Below are 16,768 nucleotides of genomic sequence, written 5' to 3'. Positions count from 1 at the left end.
CCACAAAACACACGCGTATGTAGGGGTCAGGTCGGGGAGGTGTAAGAAGGTGTATTCGAGAACTGGCTATCCGGCCACCGTATACTGCCGGCTATGTCACATAGTCTGGATGGCACCCATGTAGTAGGGGGAGGGGGTCTCCCCACTACAATATATATCTTTACACTGTCAAGCCCAGTTTGCCGGGTGCATTGGGCTCATATGTGATCTGCCCAGATCGACGTGTTCCTGATAATTCCGAGGCCATATCTGATTTGATTCCCCAACTATTGATCTCTCGATGTCGCTATTTGTTGCATTGCGCTGGAATATCTAGATCGGTCAGCCAGACCTCCGGCAGTCCCGCACCCGCGTGTCAGATCCCGAGGTACTCTCCGGGATGACCTATCACATCGGCCCCAGTGCCGTTCAACCCCTATTCCCTGCCTCCCTAGATCAAGTTCTTTGAATCTACACCTTGTGTTTTTCTATATCGACCTCACTCACCGCTGCCTTCTCCACTAGCGCTCTCACCATGGACGCCATCGGGGTATTCTTCACATATAATGCCACATATCGGTTATGGATCTGCAAGACCTGTCAATATGTGGTGGATGTCAAAACCATGATTGCCCACCTAGGCGCAAAGCACCGACAACACCCTATGGCCCGCACTGGCGACCAACGGGCAGCTATTCATGCTGAAGCCATGAAGGCGAACCCATGGAACCCTGACACGGAGCCATTCACCCCACCACCCCCTGACTCCCGGCCAATTCCTGGATTAACGGTCCATCGTGGCTACCGCTGTCCCGCCGACGGCTGTCGATACGCGTGCCGCACCCGAAGCACTATGGGCAAACATCGTGGAGATAAGCATCGCGATGCTGTCTACCCCCGGGGAGGCCACCAGTCGACCCAGATGACGATATACTCCGACTCCGGGCCCTGGAGCCGGTGTACTGCCAGCGATTGCATCCATATGGGCCGCATAGTGTCTACTTCGCTGTCACGCCCAATCCGGCGGAGCTGGCGGACCCCAAGGCCCCGGCCCCGGAACTCGATGAAGCTGCATATATCCGATCCCAGGTGGACTTGGCGCTCCTCCGATCTGATGGGATCGCGGATGCAGAAGACCAGATGGCGCCAACGGACGAGAATGCCACCGACACGTCCCCGTGGCTGGAGCTCACCCGATGGCCTGAGTATGTTCGAGGGCATGCGTTCCGGGACATCGCCCAACTTGCCTCCCACCCGGACCCCATGACCGAGCCAACCTTGGTCGCGATTGGCCTGAGCGTGAAAAGACTCATCGATCGGGCATTTGAGTCGATCGTCTCTCATCGTATCAACGAGTTTGACCAAGTGCGCATCAACAGCTTTGTCCAGAAACCCGGTATCTGGCAGCGCCCCATCCAGATCAAGCTCCGGCCCAAGACGTATCATGGCTACTGCCGGACCTGGGTCCGTCTCCTGAGTTTTGCGTATCGCACGAGTCAGCCCGACCAGCAGCTCCAGCTTCGCCACCAGTTCACCACCTCCCAGCTCAGCGCCATTGACGACATCCAAGGCTCCCTCCAGCGGCTGTTTCATGCGAGGGACCCCGGTTCTATGCAGGACGCCAACGTCGATCCAGGTCTCCCGCCCCGCGACCAGACTCAGACACCCACCAGCCAGGCCATGAAGGATCTTGACCAAGCCTGCCTGGACCTGTCTCTCGCGCTCCTAGACCATGAGATCCGTGGCGATTTCTTTGAGAGCCCTGTGGTTGCCTTCATGGCAGCGCTAGGTGTTGATAGCAAGAACCAGACTTACTTCGAGCCTGGCAGCTATACCACATACCTGTCCGCCTTGGTGAAGATCTCCCAGATGCTCGTCACCCAGCAGGCAGTCGATCTGGCCGATCGGAACGAGGTCAAGCACCCTGGCGATGCGCTTGAAGAGATGCAAGAACGTTTCCTGATGTATGGCGTCCGATATCCATTCAGCTGGATCGCCCGTCTCCGCACCTATGGCAAGAAAGTGCAGAATACATCCACCAGCCTTGGATTTCTCATCTGGAGTGGTGATCAGCAGTCACTCCACTACCGGGATCTCCAGCTTACTATGGATTCCCTGGCCGCCTTTATCCGCACGCAAGTGGAGCTTGCCCAATATGAGCTTGAGAGACTCTTCCTGCTTAATGAAGGTGAAGCACGCGCTGGTACGATCCCAGAGCTGCCCCTGCACCAGCTCACTGATGATCCAGTCAACAACCAGCGTGGGTGGAACTTCCTGAAGCATAGGAAAAACCGCCAGCTTCTCTCCACGCGTGGTGACAGATGGATGCTGGACCGCATTATGGCCACCGAGGCCCTTCGCAAGGACTTTGTTGAGGTCGGCCCAGCCACCAGGACTGAAGTTCGTCCGGCTGTGAAGTGGAATAAAGCTCTCCTCCTGGAATATCTTAACTGGGTCGATGAGTTCTTACAACGGCTGCTACTGCTGGTCCACATGACTTCCGGCCAACCCGCGCGTGCCACTGAACTGATCTCGATTCGGTATTGCAACACCCCGGAAGGGAGACATCGCAACGTCTTCGTGGAACATGGACTGGTCTGCATTGTCACTAGCTACCATAAATCCAAGAGCGTCACCAACTCCATGAAGATCATCCACCGATACCTGCCACGAGTGGTGAGCGAGCTTGTGGTGTACTATCTTTGGCTGATCCAACCATTCGCAGAGCAAGCCGCTATGTTTGCCTGCCAAAGCAATACCCGGATGCGGTCGCCGTATTTCTGGCCGAAGGGGAGGGGGCATTGGGATGCGAAACGTCTTGGAGCGGTGTTGAGATCACAAGGGGAGGCCCATCTGCAGACCAAGCTGCATGTGCTTAACTGGCGCCATGCAGCGATCGGTATTTCTCGCGTCCACCTGAAATGTGGTGGATTCAAGCGCGACTATGGGCCAGATGACCCGATTGTGGATGAACAGGCCGCGCATGGGTCCTGGATGGCCGGAACTACTTATGCACGTGGCTTGAAGGAGGCGCCCGGAGTTATTGAGGCGAAGCGGATCCGGTTTCGGGCAATCAGTTCTGAATGGCATAAACTGCTGGGTTTCGACGCTCCAAGAGGTCAGAAAAGGCGTTATGGTCAGCTCAGCGATAAAGAAAAGGTGCTATCTGCACAGAAACGCCGAAAAGAGTATATCACTATTGACTATAGTGATGATGAAAGCTACTAATATAGAACTGCGAGGTAGATGGCTAGTTAGAGCTAGGAAACCATGCGGTAGAAGCCGACCTGACCTTGCATCACCACCACATCCTTCGAGGCTAATTCTTGGGATTCTAGTACAATTAATACCGTATACTTTGATCGTTTTATCACAATTTTGATTCCTTGTGTGGTTCATGTAGTATAATGCGTTGAAGTTGGGCTTGGGCGAGTTCGTTGAACTGGATTACTTAATCACGGAACCCCATGTTTGTCCTCAAATTAAGCCCGTTTCGCGTTAAATACTCAAAACGAAACTCTTTTGCATGATGACTAACACACCAAGGCCATTGGAACAAATGTATCCTTAATGTGATAGATCTGAAGATAAAGCTGACAGACATCCTCATAGCCCCAATTCTGTCGAAGGTTGGTGACCGGGAACCACGCTAACCCGGTCAGGCCTAGTTCCCGCACCCCGGAGATAAAGTTGATTTAGCGCCATATCCAAACCGACTTCAATCTATACAATCCAATCCACGCTTTTCAACCGCCCGAACCGCAACGCAACGCAACGCAACGCACAGGGGGTAGACCAGCTGGAGGCCATTGGAGAGCAGCCTCGGCCATCAGGGTTGCTCGAATGGGCCCGAGTCGAGCTAAAATTAGGGTTTTTAGGAGGGGAAAAATTCGAGTGGCACTGGGTCGCGCAGAACGTTCAAAGCCCCGATCGCGCATATAAATAGGGTCGCAGGGATCCCAAAAATCAGTATGTTTTATGTTGGAGGTATGTTCATAACATAATTGAAGTTGAGCGCGATCGGAGCATGTTGAGGGTGGTTTTGCGATCGTGAAAATGTGGGCGATGTTTTGATGGGGTAACCGCCACCCGCCGGTCGCGACCAGTCACCACGACCATCGCCGGCCACCACCCCATTCAGGTTAGCGACCAAATTGGCTTTTGCGATTGCAAATTTCAGGGGTCGATTCCGATATCCCGCCGCATCGTCCCATTTGATTTTGAGCCCGATCCCAGGAGGTCGCGGTTGCACCATTCCCCCGCATCTACAACATCCACCAGTATAGATGTTTGCAGATCCACCATGGGCCGCGAATACCATGCCCGCGACATTTTTTGTGTCAACCCCGCGTTCCAGGTGTTGATTTGCCAGAAATGCCAATGTGCAGTACGACCAGGACAGGTCAAGGCCCATTTAATCAGTACCGCTCATCGCATTCCCATGGGGTGGGCCCAGCACATTCACAGCGTCATTCAGCAGTGGGATCACATCGACGAGCAGCCCCAGGTCGACCGTTGGCCCCATCAGATGGACGAGCCCATCCCCGAGTTACCCGTTTATCAGGATGGACTCATATGTCGGTTCTGCGACCAATACACATGTCGTCAGATCGATGTGATGAAGAAACATTGGGCAAGGCCCATGACTATCGTGTGTATGAGGGCCGTGGTCGCCCCACGCCCACCCAGATTCGAGCCATCCAGGGCCGCATTGAAGCCCACTGCTGGACCGTTTCATGCCAACGGTTGTTTAAGCAAGGGCCCGGGTCCCATTATATTTGCGTGGGACAGCCAGACCCCGCAGTGCCCGTGAATCCCGTTCCCGACGCCGATGCCATCCGCCAGCTATTGCACACCGTGTCGGAGTATCAGCAGGAAGATCAACAGGCCCAGGACACCATCATCCAGGCCGGCGATTTAGACGAAGCCACGCCATGGTTGAATCGGACGGGATGGGTCCGGTATTTACAAGGGGTCCCCCGCCAGCCATTGGTCGAGAGCACCCGGCGCCCCAAGGAAAATATCGAGGGACCGGAGCGCGCCGCATTCGTGATTTGGCAGGCCATTGAACGATTAGCGCATGTGAGCCAGGAGATTGCCAAGGCGTGTGGTCATTTATTGCGGATCGAAGTCGTCCGCACCACCAAGGACGAGAGCCCGCACAAGCCATTGTTGGCATATTTGGATGCCGCCGCCATTGCAAAGCATGTGGCGCCGTGGCAGCACATTTTGATGTTTTTTGCGCGGACCCAGGTACGTTGTGTTCAGTGAGGGTGTGCCCAGAGCATCGTGTGGGTATGCCAATGCTCCCGTCCACCGGCGGAGAGATATATTGCCGCGTTGTGGATATTCCACCGGGGTGACCAGCCCGGCCCGACCCGCACCGTCGACAACCCAATTCCCACCACAACCCATGTCCATTCCGGACCGACCATATTAACCAGCACAGGTCGAACACGATTGGGAGTCCCCCCCATATTCATTCACCGAGCGCCAGCAGCAGTCGTGGGATACCGTGTGGCATTATGCGCAAGCCCGTGCCGGTAGCCCCGACCCCGGCGACGAGGAGGACGAGCCCGAGCCGTTTGAGATCCGCCCCATCGAGAATGCATTGCTGAATTTTTGCATCGATTTGTTACGCCAGGAGATCCGGAACGATGAATACGGGTGTGCCATGGTTTGTGCCACGGCCGTCATCGGTTACAGTGAGGTCGGTTGGGCCACCCCCCAGAGTTTCCCACCGCAGATATCCAGTTTGATCAAGATCACGCGGTTTTTCATTTTACACAAAGCGTTGCGGTTGGACCCGAATTCGGAGGAGATCCGCCGTCGATTGGCCGGGCGGCAGGACCACCAGTGGGTCGAGGGCGACATGATCGAGTTTGACGACGCATATGCATACGAGGACGAGGGATACACGAGCGCCCCGTCCACCCCCATGGCCATGCGGAGTTCCCCACCCCCGACCCGCGACGACATGATCGGGCGATTCACCCAGGAGCAGCGCCGGCACCCCACGCGCACGTTCGCCAAATGGGTCAAGTATTTGGTGGATTTGTTCATGGTCCGTGGCACCAACGGTCCCGTCCAGTGGTGGATGGATTTGCGCACGTACGGCAGGACGATCCACATGAACACGCCCACCGAGGGCCACGTGGGGTGGAAGTCGGGCGATGAGTTGTTGTACAAGCAGTTCCATTTCACCATGGGCGATTTCCGCGGATTCGTCCATGGGTTGGTCCACCAGATGCGACAGCGGGTCGTGTCCGAGTTGCTGTTTTGTCATGATCTGGATCAGCCGCCGCCCGCCATCCCGTGGGACGCGTTGTATGATGATGCCACGCAGAGTGCGCCCGGATGGAGCTTTTTGCAGGATTTACGCACCCAGTGGCCCGTCGCCGGGCGGACGTGGTTGCTGAAGCGGGTGAGCCAGGAGCCCAAGTTGCGGCGGCGGTTCATCCAGACCGACGGGAGCGGGTTCCGGATGCCGGCCATCGATCGATTTTTCCGGGTGGTGGCCCAGTTCCGGGAGCAATTGAGTGTCGCCGTGCACGTTTGTGCCGGCCAGCCCAGCCGGGGCCCCGAGTTGATGAGCATCCGCCACCGCAACAGCGAGCGCGAGCGCCGCAACGTGTTCATCGAGGATGGCATGGTCACATTCGTCAGCCGATACCACAAGGGTTTCCACGTGAACAACGACACCAAGGTTATTTTCCGATATGTGCCGCGGGAGATCGGCGAGTTGGTGGTGTGGTATTTGTGGTTGGTGTTGCCGTTCGTCGAGCAGATGCAGTCATACCAGCGGCATGTCCGGGGGAGCCCGCCACCGTGGGCCGTCGGGCCGAGTATATATGGTCCCCCGACCCCGATCGGCACACCGAATGGAGCGGGGACCGGTTTCGCGCGGTGTTGCAACGGGAGACCGCCCATGGATTACGCGGGCAGCGATTAGGGTTACAGGCGTACCGCGACATCGCCATCGCCATCAGCCGGCGGTATTTGCGCCCGAGCAGCCAGTTCAAGAACAACGCCGAGGAGGAAGCCGACGACATCGACGACGACAGCAAGATGGACGACGAGGGCATGCGGGCATTCATCGCCGACATCCAGGCCGCGCATTCCGCCAGCATCGCCGGGATGAACTACGGCCGCATGTTGATGGAGAACCCCAACAGCACGGCGCGGCACCGCGAGTTGTTCCGGGCCGTGAGCCACGATTGGCACCATTTTTTGGAATTCCCGTCCGCCGTGGAGCCGCAGCGCCGCCGAGCCCCGGGGATCACGCGGAAGCCCAACCCGTGGGAAGACGCCGCGGCCGAGGCCCGCATCCAGCGCCGATATGATTTGCATCAGACCAACATGGCCGAGGCGTTCCAGAACATGATGGGCAGCACCGCGATGGCGTTGCGCGGACCGCAGGGCCCCGTGTTGCAGGCGATCAAGCACGGCGACAGTTGCATCGTGGCCGTGATGCCCACCGGGGGCGGCAAAAGTGCGTTGTTCATGTTGCCCGCGTGGGTGAGTGGCCGGGCCGGATTGACCATCGTCGTCGTGCCATTGACGGCATTACGGAGTGATATGATGGCGCGATGTCGGGATTTGGGCATTGCATGTGCCGCGTGGGATCCCCAGCGTCCGCCGGACGGGGCATCCATTGTGTTGGTCACGCCCGAGGCCACCCCCAACGAGGCATTTGTGAAGTTCGTCAACCGGCAGCGGGTGTCCCAGCGGTTGGACCGCATCGTGATCGACGAGTGCCATGTGGTATTGAGTCGCAACCCGGATTTCCGGCCATTGTTGCAGCAAATGGGCGCGTTGCGGGCCGCGACCACCCAGATGGTGTTGTTGACGGCGACATTGCCCCCGCGCGAGGAGCAGACGTTGTGGGATCGCATGGGGTGGCAGCGGGACCAGGTCAGTCTGCACCGCAGTCCCACCAGCCGGCACAACATCGCGTATCGCGTGCACACCATCCCCGTCGACGACGCATATGACGAGCAGTTCCAGTGGGTGGAGATGCCCCGGGTGATCCGGTTCATCCAGGACCGCATGCGGCGGGCATACCCCGGGCGGGTGATCGTGTATGGCACCGTCCAGTCGCATGTCACGCGGGTGGCCGAGCAGTTGGGGTGCCCGGCATTTTACCGCAACGCGGTCGACAAAGACGGGATGTTGGACACGTTCCGCCGCCAGCCCGGGGCCGTGATCGTCGCCACCAGTGCGTTGGGCATGGGCATCGACATTCCGGACATCCGCAGTGTGATCCACGTGGGCCAGCCGCGGAACATGTTGGATTATGCGCAGGAGAGTGGCCGGGCGGGTCGGGATGGGCAGCCCAGCGAGGCCATCATCGTGCAAGCCGAGGGCCGGACGATGGGCCGGGAGATCCGTCCGTATTGGATGAACGATGCCCCCGAGGCCGAGCACACGCAGGTGGTCGAATATATGGACCGCGGCGCGATTGGGTGTCGGCGGGTGATATTGGATGCATATTTGGATGGGGAGATTGGCGGATACCAGCGCCAGCGATGCGGGGACACGGTGCCGGAGTCGGTGTGTGATGGACATGGATGCCAGCCCGATTGGGAGGACCACGAGTCGCGGATGGGGTCGTCGTCCCCGGGGGAGGCGGATGCGATGGATGAGGATATTGAGATGGTTGACGGAGATGAACCCCCCGTTGTGTCCGGGCCACCGATCGTTTCCACGCGCATGTCCCAGGTGGCATGCAGCAGTGATAGTGGGAGGATTGCGTCCCAAGTGGCATGCAGCAGTGATAGTGAGAGGATTGCGTCCCAAGTGGTATGCAGCAGTGATAGTGAGAGGATTGTGTCCCAAGCGGCATGCAGCAGTGATAGTGAGAGGATTGCGTCCCAAGTGGCATGCAGCAGTGATAGTGAGAGGATTGCGTCCCAAGTGGCATGCAGCAGTGATAGTGGGAGTATTGTGTCCCAGGTGGCATGCAGCAGTGATAGTGAGAGGATTGTGTCCCAGGTGGCATGCAGCAGTGATAGTGGGAGTATTGTGTCCCAGGTGCCATTTATATCACCAGCCGCAGCGAGGACGGCACCAGCACCAGCAAGGACAGCATCACCCACGACCCCCAGGGTCGAGCCCACATCCATCCCCACCACCACACCCCGAACCATCCCGACGGACATCCGACACCAATTCCGACAGCAGGACATTGAGCGCGCCCACATCGCGCAGCGGCATCACGGTCCGGCCGGACCCCGATTCGACGACGAAGCGTTTTTGGTCAGTGAGGTCGAGAAGTGGGTGCATCGGTGTTCGACATGCACGCAGAGGGGATATGATGATGCGCATGAGATGTGGCGTTGTGGGTTTACCGGGGCCGGGGGAGCCAGCAGGGAAATCCAGGCGAATAAGGATTGGATGAAGATGGTCCGCGGGAAGGTCCAGTATGCCAATTATACCGCACATTTCCCGTGTGGCATGCCGCAGCACATATGTCCATTGGGTGATCATCACGCGGACCATAGCGAGGAGGTCCAAGAACGGTGTCGAGGATACCGCACCGTGTTGATTCCGATGGTGGCCATGATGGGCAAGGGGCCGCAGCGAGATGCGGAGGTCACGCAGCGATGGTACCAGCGATTGGCGTCGCGCGGGGTGGTGGATCCAGAGCGGAATGATGAAGGGTTGATTCAGTATTTCGGACAGCGCGCGCCGGGGACGGCGCAGAAACGGTCGCAATTGACGGAGGAGTTTATTTGGTTACGGCGGGCATATGATGGACGGGAGAAGTGCAGTGATTAGAGGCGTGGGTCACGTTGATGGCATCACATGGGCGCTTCGCAAGGGTTGTTTTACCAGCAGGAATACATGAATGATGATTTTCATATATATATTCCAGTCCAAGAAGATTGGTGGTTTGGTGGGTGATGTCAATGGGAGTCCGCATGCCCGCATATATGTCGAGGAGCCAGATATATATATTCATGCATCCCACCGGCGAACCCCAGCCCACCATTCCACCATTCCATCGATCCATTAACCATCCCAGATCCCCCATGATTGGAAATCGCCCAGTATCAGTTTCGCAGTCCCAGCAGCGGTTGTAGAATATTGTGTGGCGTCATGCGAGGCCGCGGCACCAGCGGGCCCATCCAGTGGTTGATCGATTTGCGTACATATGGCCGGGTCACCAACACGCCCGTGGAAGGCCAGATTGAATGGCAATCCGGGGGTAGCAGTCGGGCGATGAGTTGTTGTATACCAGATCCATTCACCATGGGCGATTTCCGTAGATTCGTGCATGGGTCGGTGGAAAAGACCCGCCCGATGTTGGTTGAGCAGTTGATGTGTTGCCCGCCGGCCACCACGCCCGTTATTCCATGGGATCATTTATACGACGACGCCAGCCAGGGTGGAATTTCATCCAGGACCCCGCACGCAGTGGCCGGTCAATGGATCGGAGTTGTTGATCCAGCGGGTGTGCCGTGGGCCATTACGCCGGCAGTTCATCACGCCCGAAGGCATTGAGTTTCATATGGGGGAGATCCATCAGTATTTCCGTGTGTTCGTCAATCCGGGAGATGTTGAGCGTGGGCATCCACGTATGTGCCGGGCAACCCAGCCGTGCCCCCGAGTTGTTGAGTATTCGACAGCGAGCGAGAGCGCCGGAATGGGTTCATTGATGATGGGATGGTGATGTTTGTCAGCCGATATCACAAGGGTTCCATATCAACAATGACACCAGGTGATTTGCCGATATATCCCGCGGGAGTTGGTGTTGCCGTTTATTGAGGCCATGCAGACATATCAGCGGGGGTTCCGTGGGCAGCCCGCCACCACCGAGCGAGCCCGATTAGATTTGGTCCCCGACCCCGAAAAACAGAAGGAGTGGAGTTCCCCGATTCGGGAGATATTGAAGGCACAAACCCGCACGGGGTTACATGGTACCGCGATCAACATCCAGGCATATCGGGATATCGCCATTGCCATCAGCCGGCGGTATGGACGCGGGAGCAGCCAGTTCCGGTCCATATCGAGGGGGACGAGGAGGCCGGCATTCCGATATTGATGATGAGGATGAGTGGGACGAAGACGGGATCCGGGCCCGGGTGGCCGATTGACAGGCCGGGCATTTGCCCAGCACCGCCGGCATGATGGATGGGCGGTTGATGACCGAGGCATTCCAGCACATGATGGGGGATCCCACCATGCAATTACGAGGGATGCAACAGCCCATATGACGGTCCATCCAGCACGGCGAGAGCCCGATTGTCGCGGTGATGCCCACCGGGGGTGGCAACAGTGTATTACGCATGTGGCCCGTGTGGGTGCGTCGTGGCGGGATGACCATTGTGGTTTTGCCATTGTGATAGCATTACGACGGGACATGCAGCGCCGGTACCAGGAGGTGGGGATTTCGTGTGCGGCGTGGGATCGCCAGTGGCCCCCCGATGGAGCGTCCATTATATTAGTGACGCCCGAGAGGGTACCAAGTCATGAAGTCCGGAGATTCATGGACCGGCAGCGGACGTGGAAGCGGTTGGATCGGATGGTGATTGACGAGTGCCATGTTGTGTTGAGCCGGACCCCGAATTCCGCCCATTAGTAAGGAATGAGGCCAGTTACGATCCGCGCAGACGCAGATGATATGTTTAACCGCGACATTGCCCCCAGTGCGGAGCCCGAGTGTTGCCGGCGGATGGGATGGACCGACGGGGACGTGACATGGGATCGAGGACGTCCCCATCGCCCCATGTGGCATATCGGGTGCATACCGGGGCCCCCCGGCCCAATTCAACAGCAGTCGCAGTGGGTGGATATGCCCGAGGGGATTGCATTCATCCAGGATCGGATCCGTCGCGCGCAACCCGCGGGTGATCATATATGGCACCGCCGTGGCCCATATCACCCGGATGGCCGAGTCATTAGGGTGTGCCGCATATCACCAGATGACAATCGACCGCGATGGTGTATTGCAAGCATTCCGGGACACGCCCAGCGCCGTCATCACCATCACCAACGCATTGGGCATTGGAATTGATATCCAGACAACCGGAGTGTCATTCATTCGGTCAGCCACGCACGATGTTCGATGACGCACAGGAGAGTGGCCGCGCGGGATGCGATGGGCAACCGAGCGAGGCCATGATCATCCAGGCCGACGGTCAAAGGGTTGGACGGGAGCAACGGCCGTTGGATGCAGGGTCATAGTGTGGCGGAGCATGTCGGTGTTGTGGAGTATATGGAGTGCGGTCCACGATTGCCGGCGTGTGGTGTTGGATACATATGTAGACGGGCACATTGATGGATCCCACCGGCAGCGTTGTGGCGATATCCACCCGAGTCATTATGTGATGGATGTGCGCCCGGATGGCAGGACCAGGAGCCCGTGATGACCGAGGCCATTAATATTGATCGTTCCCCCGTGGCATCCCAGTATATACCAGCCCCATTGCCGCCGGTGGAGAATGGCCGATGGATGCCCATCATACCACCGCCACCCCAGGTGTGTGATCAGAGTTATGAGGTTTCCATTATAGCCCATCGGCCCAGCAGCAGCAGTAGCCACAGCAGTGTCAGTTTGAGTTCGCCATTAGCACAAAGTACCCAGCCCATTGTGCGGCGGCATCAGAAGAGGCCATCCAGATCCATCATCGCGGGTAGGAAGCGATCATACGAGCATGAGCCCGAGTCACCACAAGCCGGCACCACCCATCCACCACCAGTATCCACGGCCGCCAAACCGGATAGGATCCCGATTGCCCATGGCATCGATTCCGAACGCAGGACATTAAACGTGCCCGTTTATCAGATCGACACCATGGCACGGCATCCCAGCGATATGAGGACGAGGCATATTTGGAGCAGGAGGTGGAAGGTTGGTTCCATCGTGGGATGCCGCAATACATATGCCCGCAGGCGGATCGCACGACAGAGCATAGTCCGGCGGTACAGGATCGGTGTCAAGGGTTTCGGACGGCATTGATCCCGACAGTGGTGATGATGGTGAAGGGGCCATATGCAAATGTGGAGATATCGCAGCGGTAGTCCCAGCGGTTGGCCGCACAGGGGTCCGGAACGCGGAGCAGGACGACGAGGCGTTGATAGAATTTTGGACAGATGGTGCGGAATAGGGCACGGAAACGGGCGTAGATCACGGAGGAGTTGATTTGGTTGCGGCGGGCATATCAAGGGCGTGACGATGCAGGTAGATGTGGGTTCCGGTTGATGTTGACAGCGGTACCACGGATGGAAGCCATTGATCGAGATTCAGCAGGCCACGGAAGAAGATTTTCGAATTCGAATTCCATATGATTTTTTCAGACTTATCAGTAGGGGTTGTTCGATATTGAATCATGGCGATTTCCAGCCGAATCCAATGCACGGTGGAGAGCAGCCCAGATAGGCGATTTATACGATTTCACAGCAGTAAGGATTGGATTACAATTTAGCCAAAAGAATAGTTCAACGCGATCGATTATATATGATTCAGCCAGTGACGGACAGCAATATATATCGACCCCGGTCCAGCGAATGAAGGCAACAGCCACCCGCGGTATACATATTCGAAGGCCCGAGCACGGACACATTTGCAGTTTCCAGATATCAGAGCATAACGGAGATATTTCGGGGTTTTGGAGACGTGTTCAGGATTTGCGAGCAGTGTGTTCAGCGTTTTTAATATTACAGTTTGTTAGCATAGACATTTCGAGTGGTAATTCAGCCGTGTAGCAATTACCAGGGCGGATAAAACAGGTGTTAAGGGATCGATTATAGCGCATAGTGAGGGGTGTTGAGGGATTTAATATTGTGGATTGCCGGTTTCGCAGTCGGGTGGCCGTATTTGCCATGATTGGGAAGGTGGGAGTGATTGATTCAAATGAACATATAGTGGTCAATATCCGTGGATGTCAGGATTGTATTTCGGAAGGATAATGGCAGGGGGCAATCGAGGCATCACGATAGGAGGGATTGAGTGACGATATCCGGGAGGGTCAGTCGGATAGTGCAAGAGGCGAGATGATTGATATTAAAAGGGATATTCGTGAGTGCCGCAGCGGGAGGACGTATCGGCCGAAGACACGAGGACGGGTAAAAAGATCGAGGGGAAAGATTATGGGGGAGGGCCCGAGGGCGATAGTACGGACATTGTGGGAATTTGGGTTGGGTTGTGGTGTTGAGGTTTTAATCAATGTGTTCAGGGATATCGGTGTTGAGGGTTGTCGGGTGTTGAGGGTGTTTGATGGGTCGCCATTTCCAGCCGAATCCATGGGCGGCGGAATACAGCCCAGATAGCCGTTTTATACGATTTCACAGCCGTTAAGATTGGATTACAATTTAGCCGAAAGAATATTTCAGATACATTATCATTCGGACACGATCAACACGATCGATTATATATAATTCAGCAGGTGACGGACAGCAATATACATCAACCCCGGTCCAGTGAATGAAGGCCATAGCCACCAGAAATATATATATATGAACGCCAGCGCACAGACAGATTCATAGTGTCCAGGTATCAGAGGATAACAGAGATGTTCAGGGGTTTTCACAGACGTGTTCAGGATTGTGAGCAGTGTGTTGAGGGTTTATAAGAGAGTGTTCAGGGTTTATAAGAGAGTGTTCAGGGTTTATGAGAGAGTGTTCAGGGTTTATAAGAGAGTGTTCAGGGTTTATAAGAGAGTGTTCAGGGTTTTCAATATTATAGTTTATTAGCAGGGGTGTTTAGCGAGCGCCGATTTATGGTTGAAGGAATATGATTTAGCAGGATAGCGGATACCAGGCCAGATAGAAGAGGTGTTACGAGATCCAGTATGGAATATATAGTGGGAGGTGTCCAGGGTTCCATTAGAGTATATGATGAGGAGTGTTGAGGGATTCAATATTGTGGGTTGCCGGTGTCGCAGTCGGGGAATATTTTCCATGATTGGGAAGGTAGAAGTGATTGTTTGAAATGAGGATATAGGGTCCATATCCGAGGGTGTGCAGATTGAGATTCCAAAAGATCATGGCAGGCGGCAATCGAGGCATGGCGATAGGAGGGATTGGGTGATGATATCCGGGAGGTCCGGCGGATGATGCGCGAGGTGAGATGATTAATATTAAAGGGATATTGGAGAGATTCCGCCGTGGGGGGAAGTATCGGCCGGGGGCACAAGGACGGGTAAAAACGATCGAGGGAAAGATCAAGAGAGGATGGCGAATAGCGAGGAGCAAGGGACATTGGTGATCGCGAGAAGGGTGGGAGTGTTTTTTTCGGGGATGGTGAGAGGGCGATGGCAAGGACATTGGCGGGATTTGAGTTGGGTTGTCGTTGTTGCGGGTTAAGGAACATGTTCGGGGTTATTATGTTGATGTTGAGAATGGTCGGTGTTGAGGGTTATTGATGGTGTTGAGGGGTTTTTCATCAATGTGTTCACGGTAGTGGGTGAGGGCAAATTGATCGACAAGCAATATATATATTCCAAGGCCCGAGCACGGATACATTTATAGTTCCAGATATCAGAGCATAAAGGAGATATGCAGGGATTGTAGTAGACGTGTTCAGGGTTATGATTCGGCAGGTGACGGACAGAAATATATATCGACCCCGGTCCAGCGAACGAAGGCAACAGCCACCAGCAATATATATATTAGAAAGCCAGCGCACCGACATGTTCCCAGGTATCCGGGTATAACAGAGACGTTCAGGGGTTTTGGCAGATGTGTTCAGGATTTGTGAGCAGTGTGATCAGGGGATATAACCGATGTGTTCCAGGGGTTTTAACATTGCAGTTTCGTAGCAGACATTTCGAGAGGCACGAGTAATGATTGTCAAAGGGGTAATTCAGCCGTGTAGCAATTCCCAGGGCGGAGAAAAGAGGTGTTAAGGGATCGATTATAGCGCATAGTGAGGGGTGTTGAGGGATTTAATATTGTGGATTGCCGGTGTCGCAGTCGGGGGGCATATTTTCCATGATGGGGAAGGTGGAGGTGATTGATTCAAATGAGCATATAGTGGTCAATATCCGTGGAGGTGAGGATTGTATTTCGGAAGGATCATGGCAGGCGGAAATCGAGGCATCATGATAGGAGGGATTGAGCGATGATATCCGGGAGGGTCCGGCGGATAGGGCAAGAAGTGAGATGAAAGATATTCAAAGGGATATTGGGGACATTCCGCAGCGGGGGACGTATAGGGCAGGGACACAAGGACGGGTAGAAAAGATGGAGGGGGAAGATGCCGACAGGATGTGAATGGGCGCGGAAGGGGCATTCGTGATGCGGCGAAGGGGGGCGAGTAAGGCGGGTGGGCGGTTGAGTGGGAGTGGGTTTTCCGGGAGTATAAAGGATGGTCGAAGGGCGATGGTAAGGATATTGCGGGGATTCGGTTGGGTTGTCGGTGTTGTGGGTTTTAATCAATGTGTTCAGGGTTATCGGCGTCGAGGGTTATTGACAGTGTTGAGGGTTTTAACCCATGTGTTGAGGGTTATCGGGTGTTGAGGGTGATTAACAGTGTTGAGGGTTATTGATGGTGTTGAGGGTAATTGATCATGTTCAGTGTGTTTGATGGGGTCGCCATTTCCAGCCGAATCCATGGGCGGCGGAATGCAGCCCAGATAGGCGTTTTATACGATTTCACAGCAGTAAAGGTTGGATTACAATTTAGCCGAAAGAATATTTCCGGTACATTATCATTCGGACACGATCAACACGATTGAATATATATAATTCCGCAGGTGACGGACAGCAATATATATCGAATGCGGTCCCGTAAATCAGGGCAATAGCCACCAGCAATATATATATTAGACAGCCAGAGCAGAGA

General features: G+C 55.6%; 2 protein-coding genes across 2 annotated transcripts; one reads left to right on the top strand and one right to left on the bottom strand.

Moving 5' to 3' along the window:
• Positions 1 to 9,069: 9,069 nt before the first annotated feature.
• N7532_009731 (uncharacterized protein) lies at positions 9,070 to 9,480 on the bottom strand (the record flags this gene model as incomplete). Its single annotated transcript, XM_056622222.1, has 1 exon — positions 9,070 to 9,480. One exon carries the CDS (start codon positions 9,478 to 9,480, stop codon positions 9,070 to 9,072), a length of 411 nt encoding a protein of 136 aa, XP_056469638.1.
• A 51-nt stretch (positions 9,481 to 9,531) lies between these two features.
• N7532_009730 (uncharacterized protein) lies at positions 9,532 to 9,759 on the top strand (the record flags this gene model as incomplete). The annotated part of the gene is made up of 1 exon (XM_056622221.1): positions 9,532 to 9,759. One exon carries the CDS (start codon positions 9,532 to 9,534, stop codon positions 9,757 to 9,759), a length of 228 nt encoding a protein of 75 aa, XP_056469637.1.
• Positions 9,760 to 16,768: the final 7,009 nt, after the last annotated feature.

Source organism: Penicillium argentinense (genome assembly GCF_028826775.1).
Source record: "Penicillium argentinense strain IBT 30761 chromosome Unknown utg000010l_segment0_segment0, whole genome shotgun sequence".
Taxonomy (NCBI): Eukaryota; Fungi; Ascomycota; class Eurotiomycetes; order Eurotiales; family Aspergillaceae; genus Penicillium; species Penicillium argentinense.
Note: the sequence above shows the minus strand (reverse complement) of the source record. Positions and strands in the feature narration are given on the sequence as shown.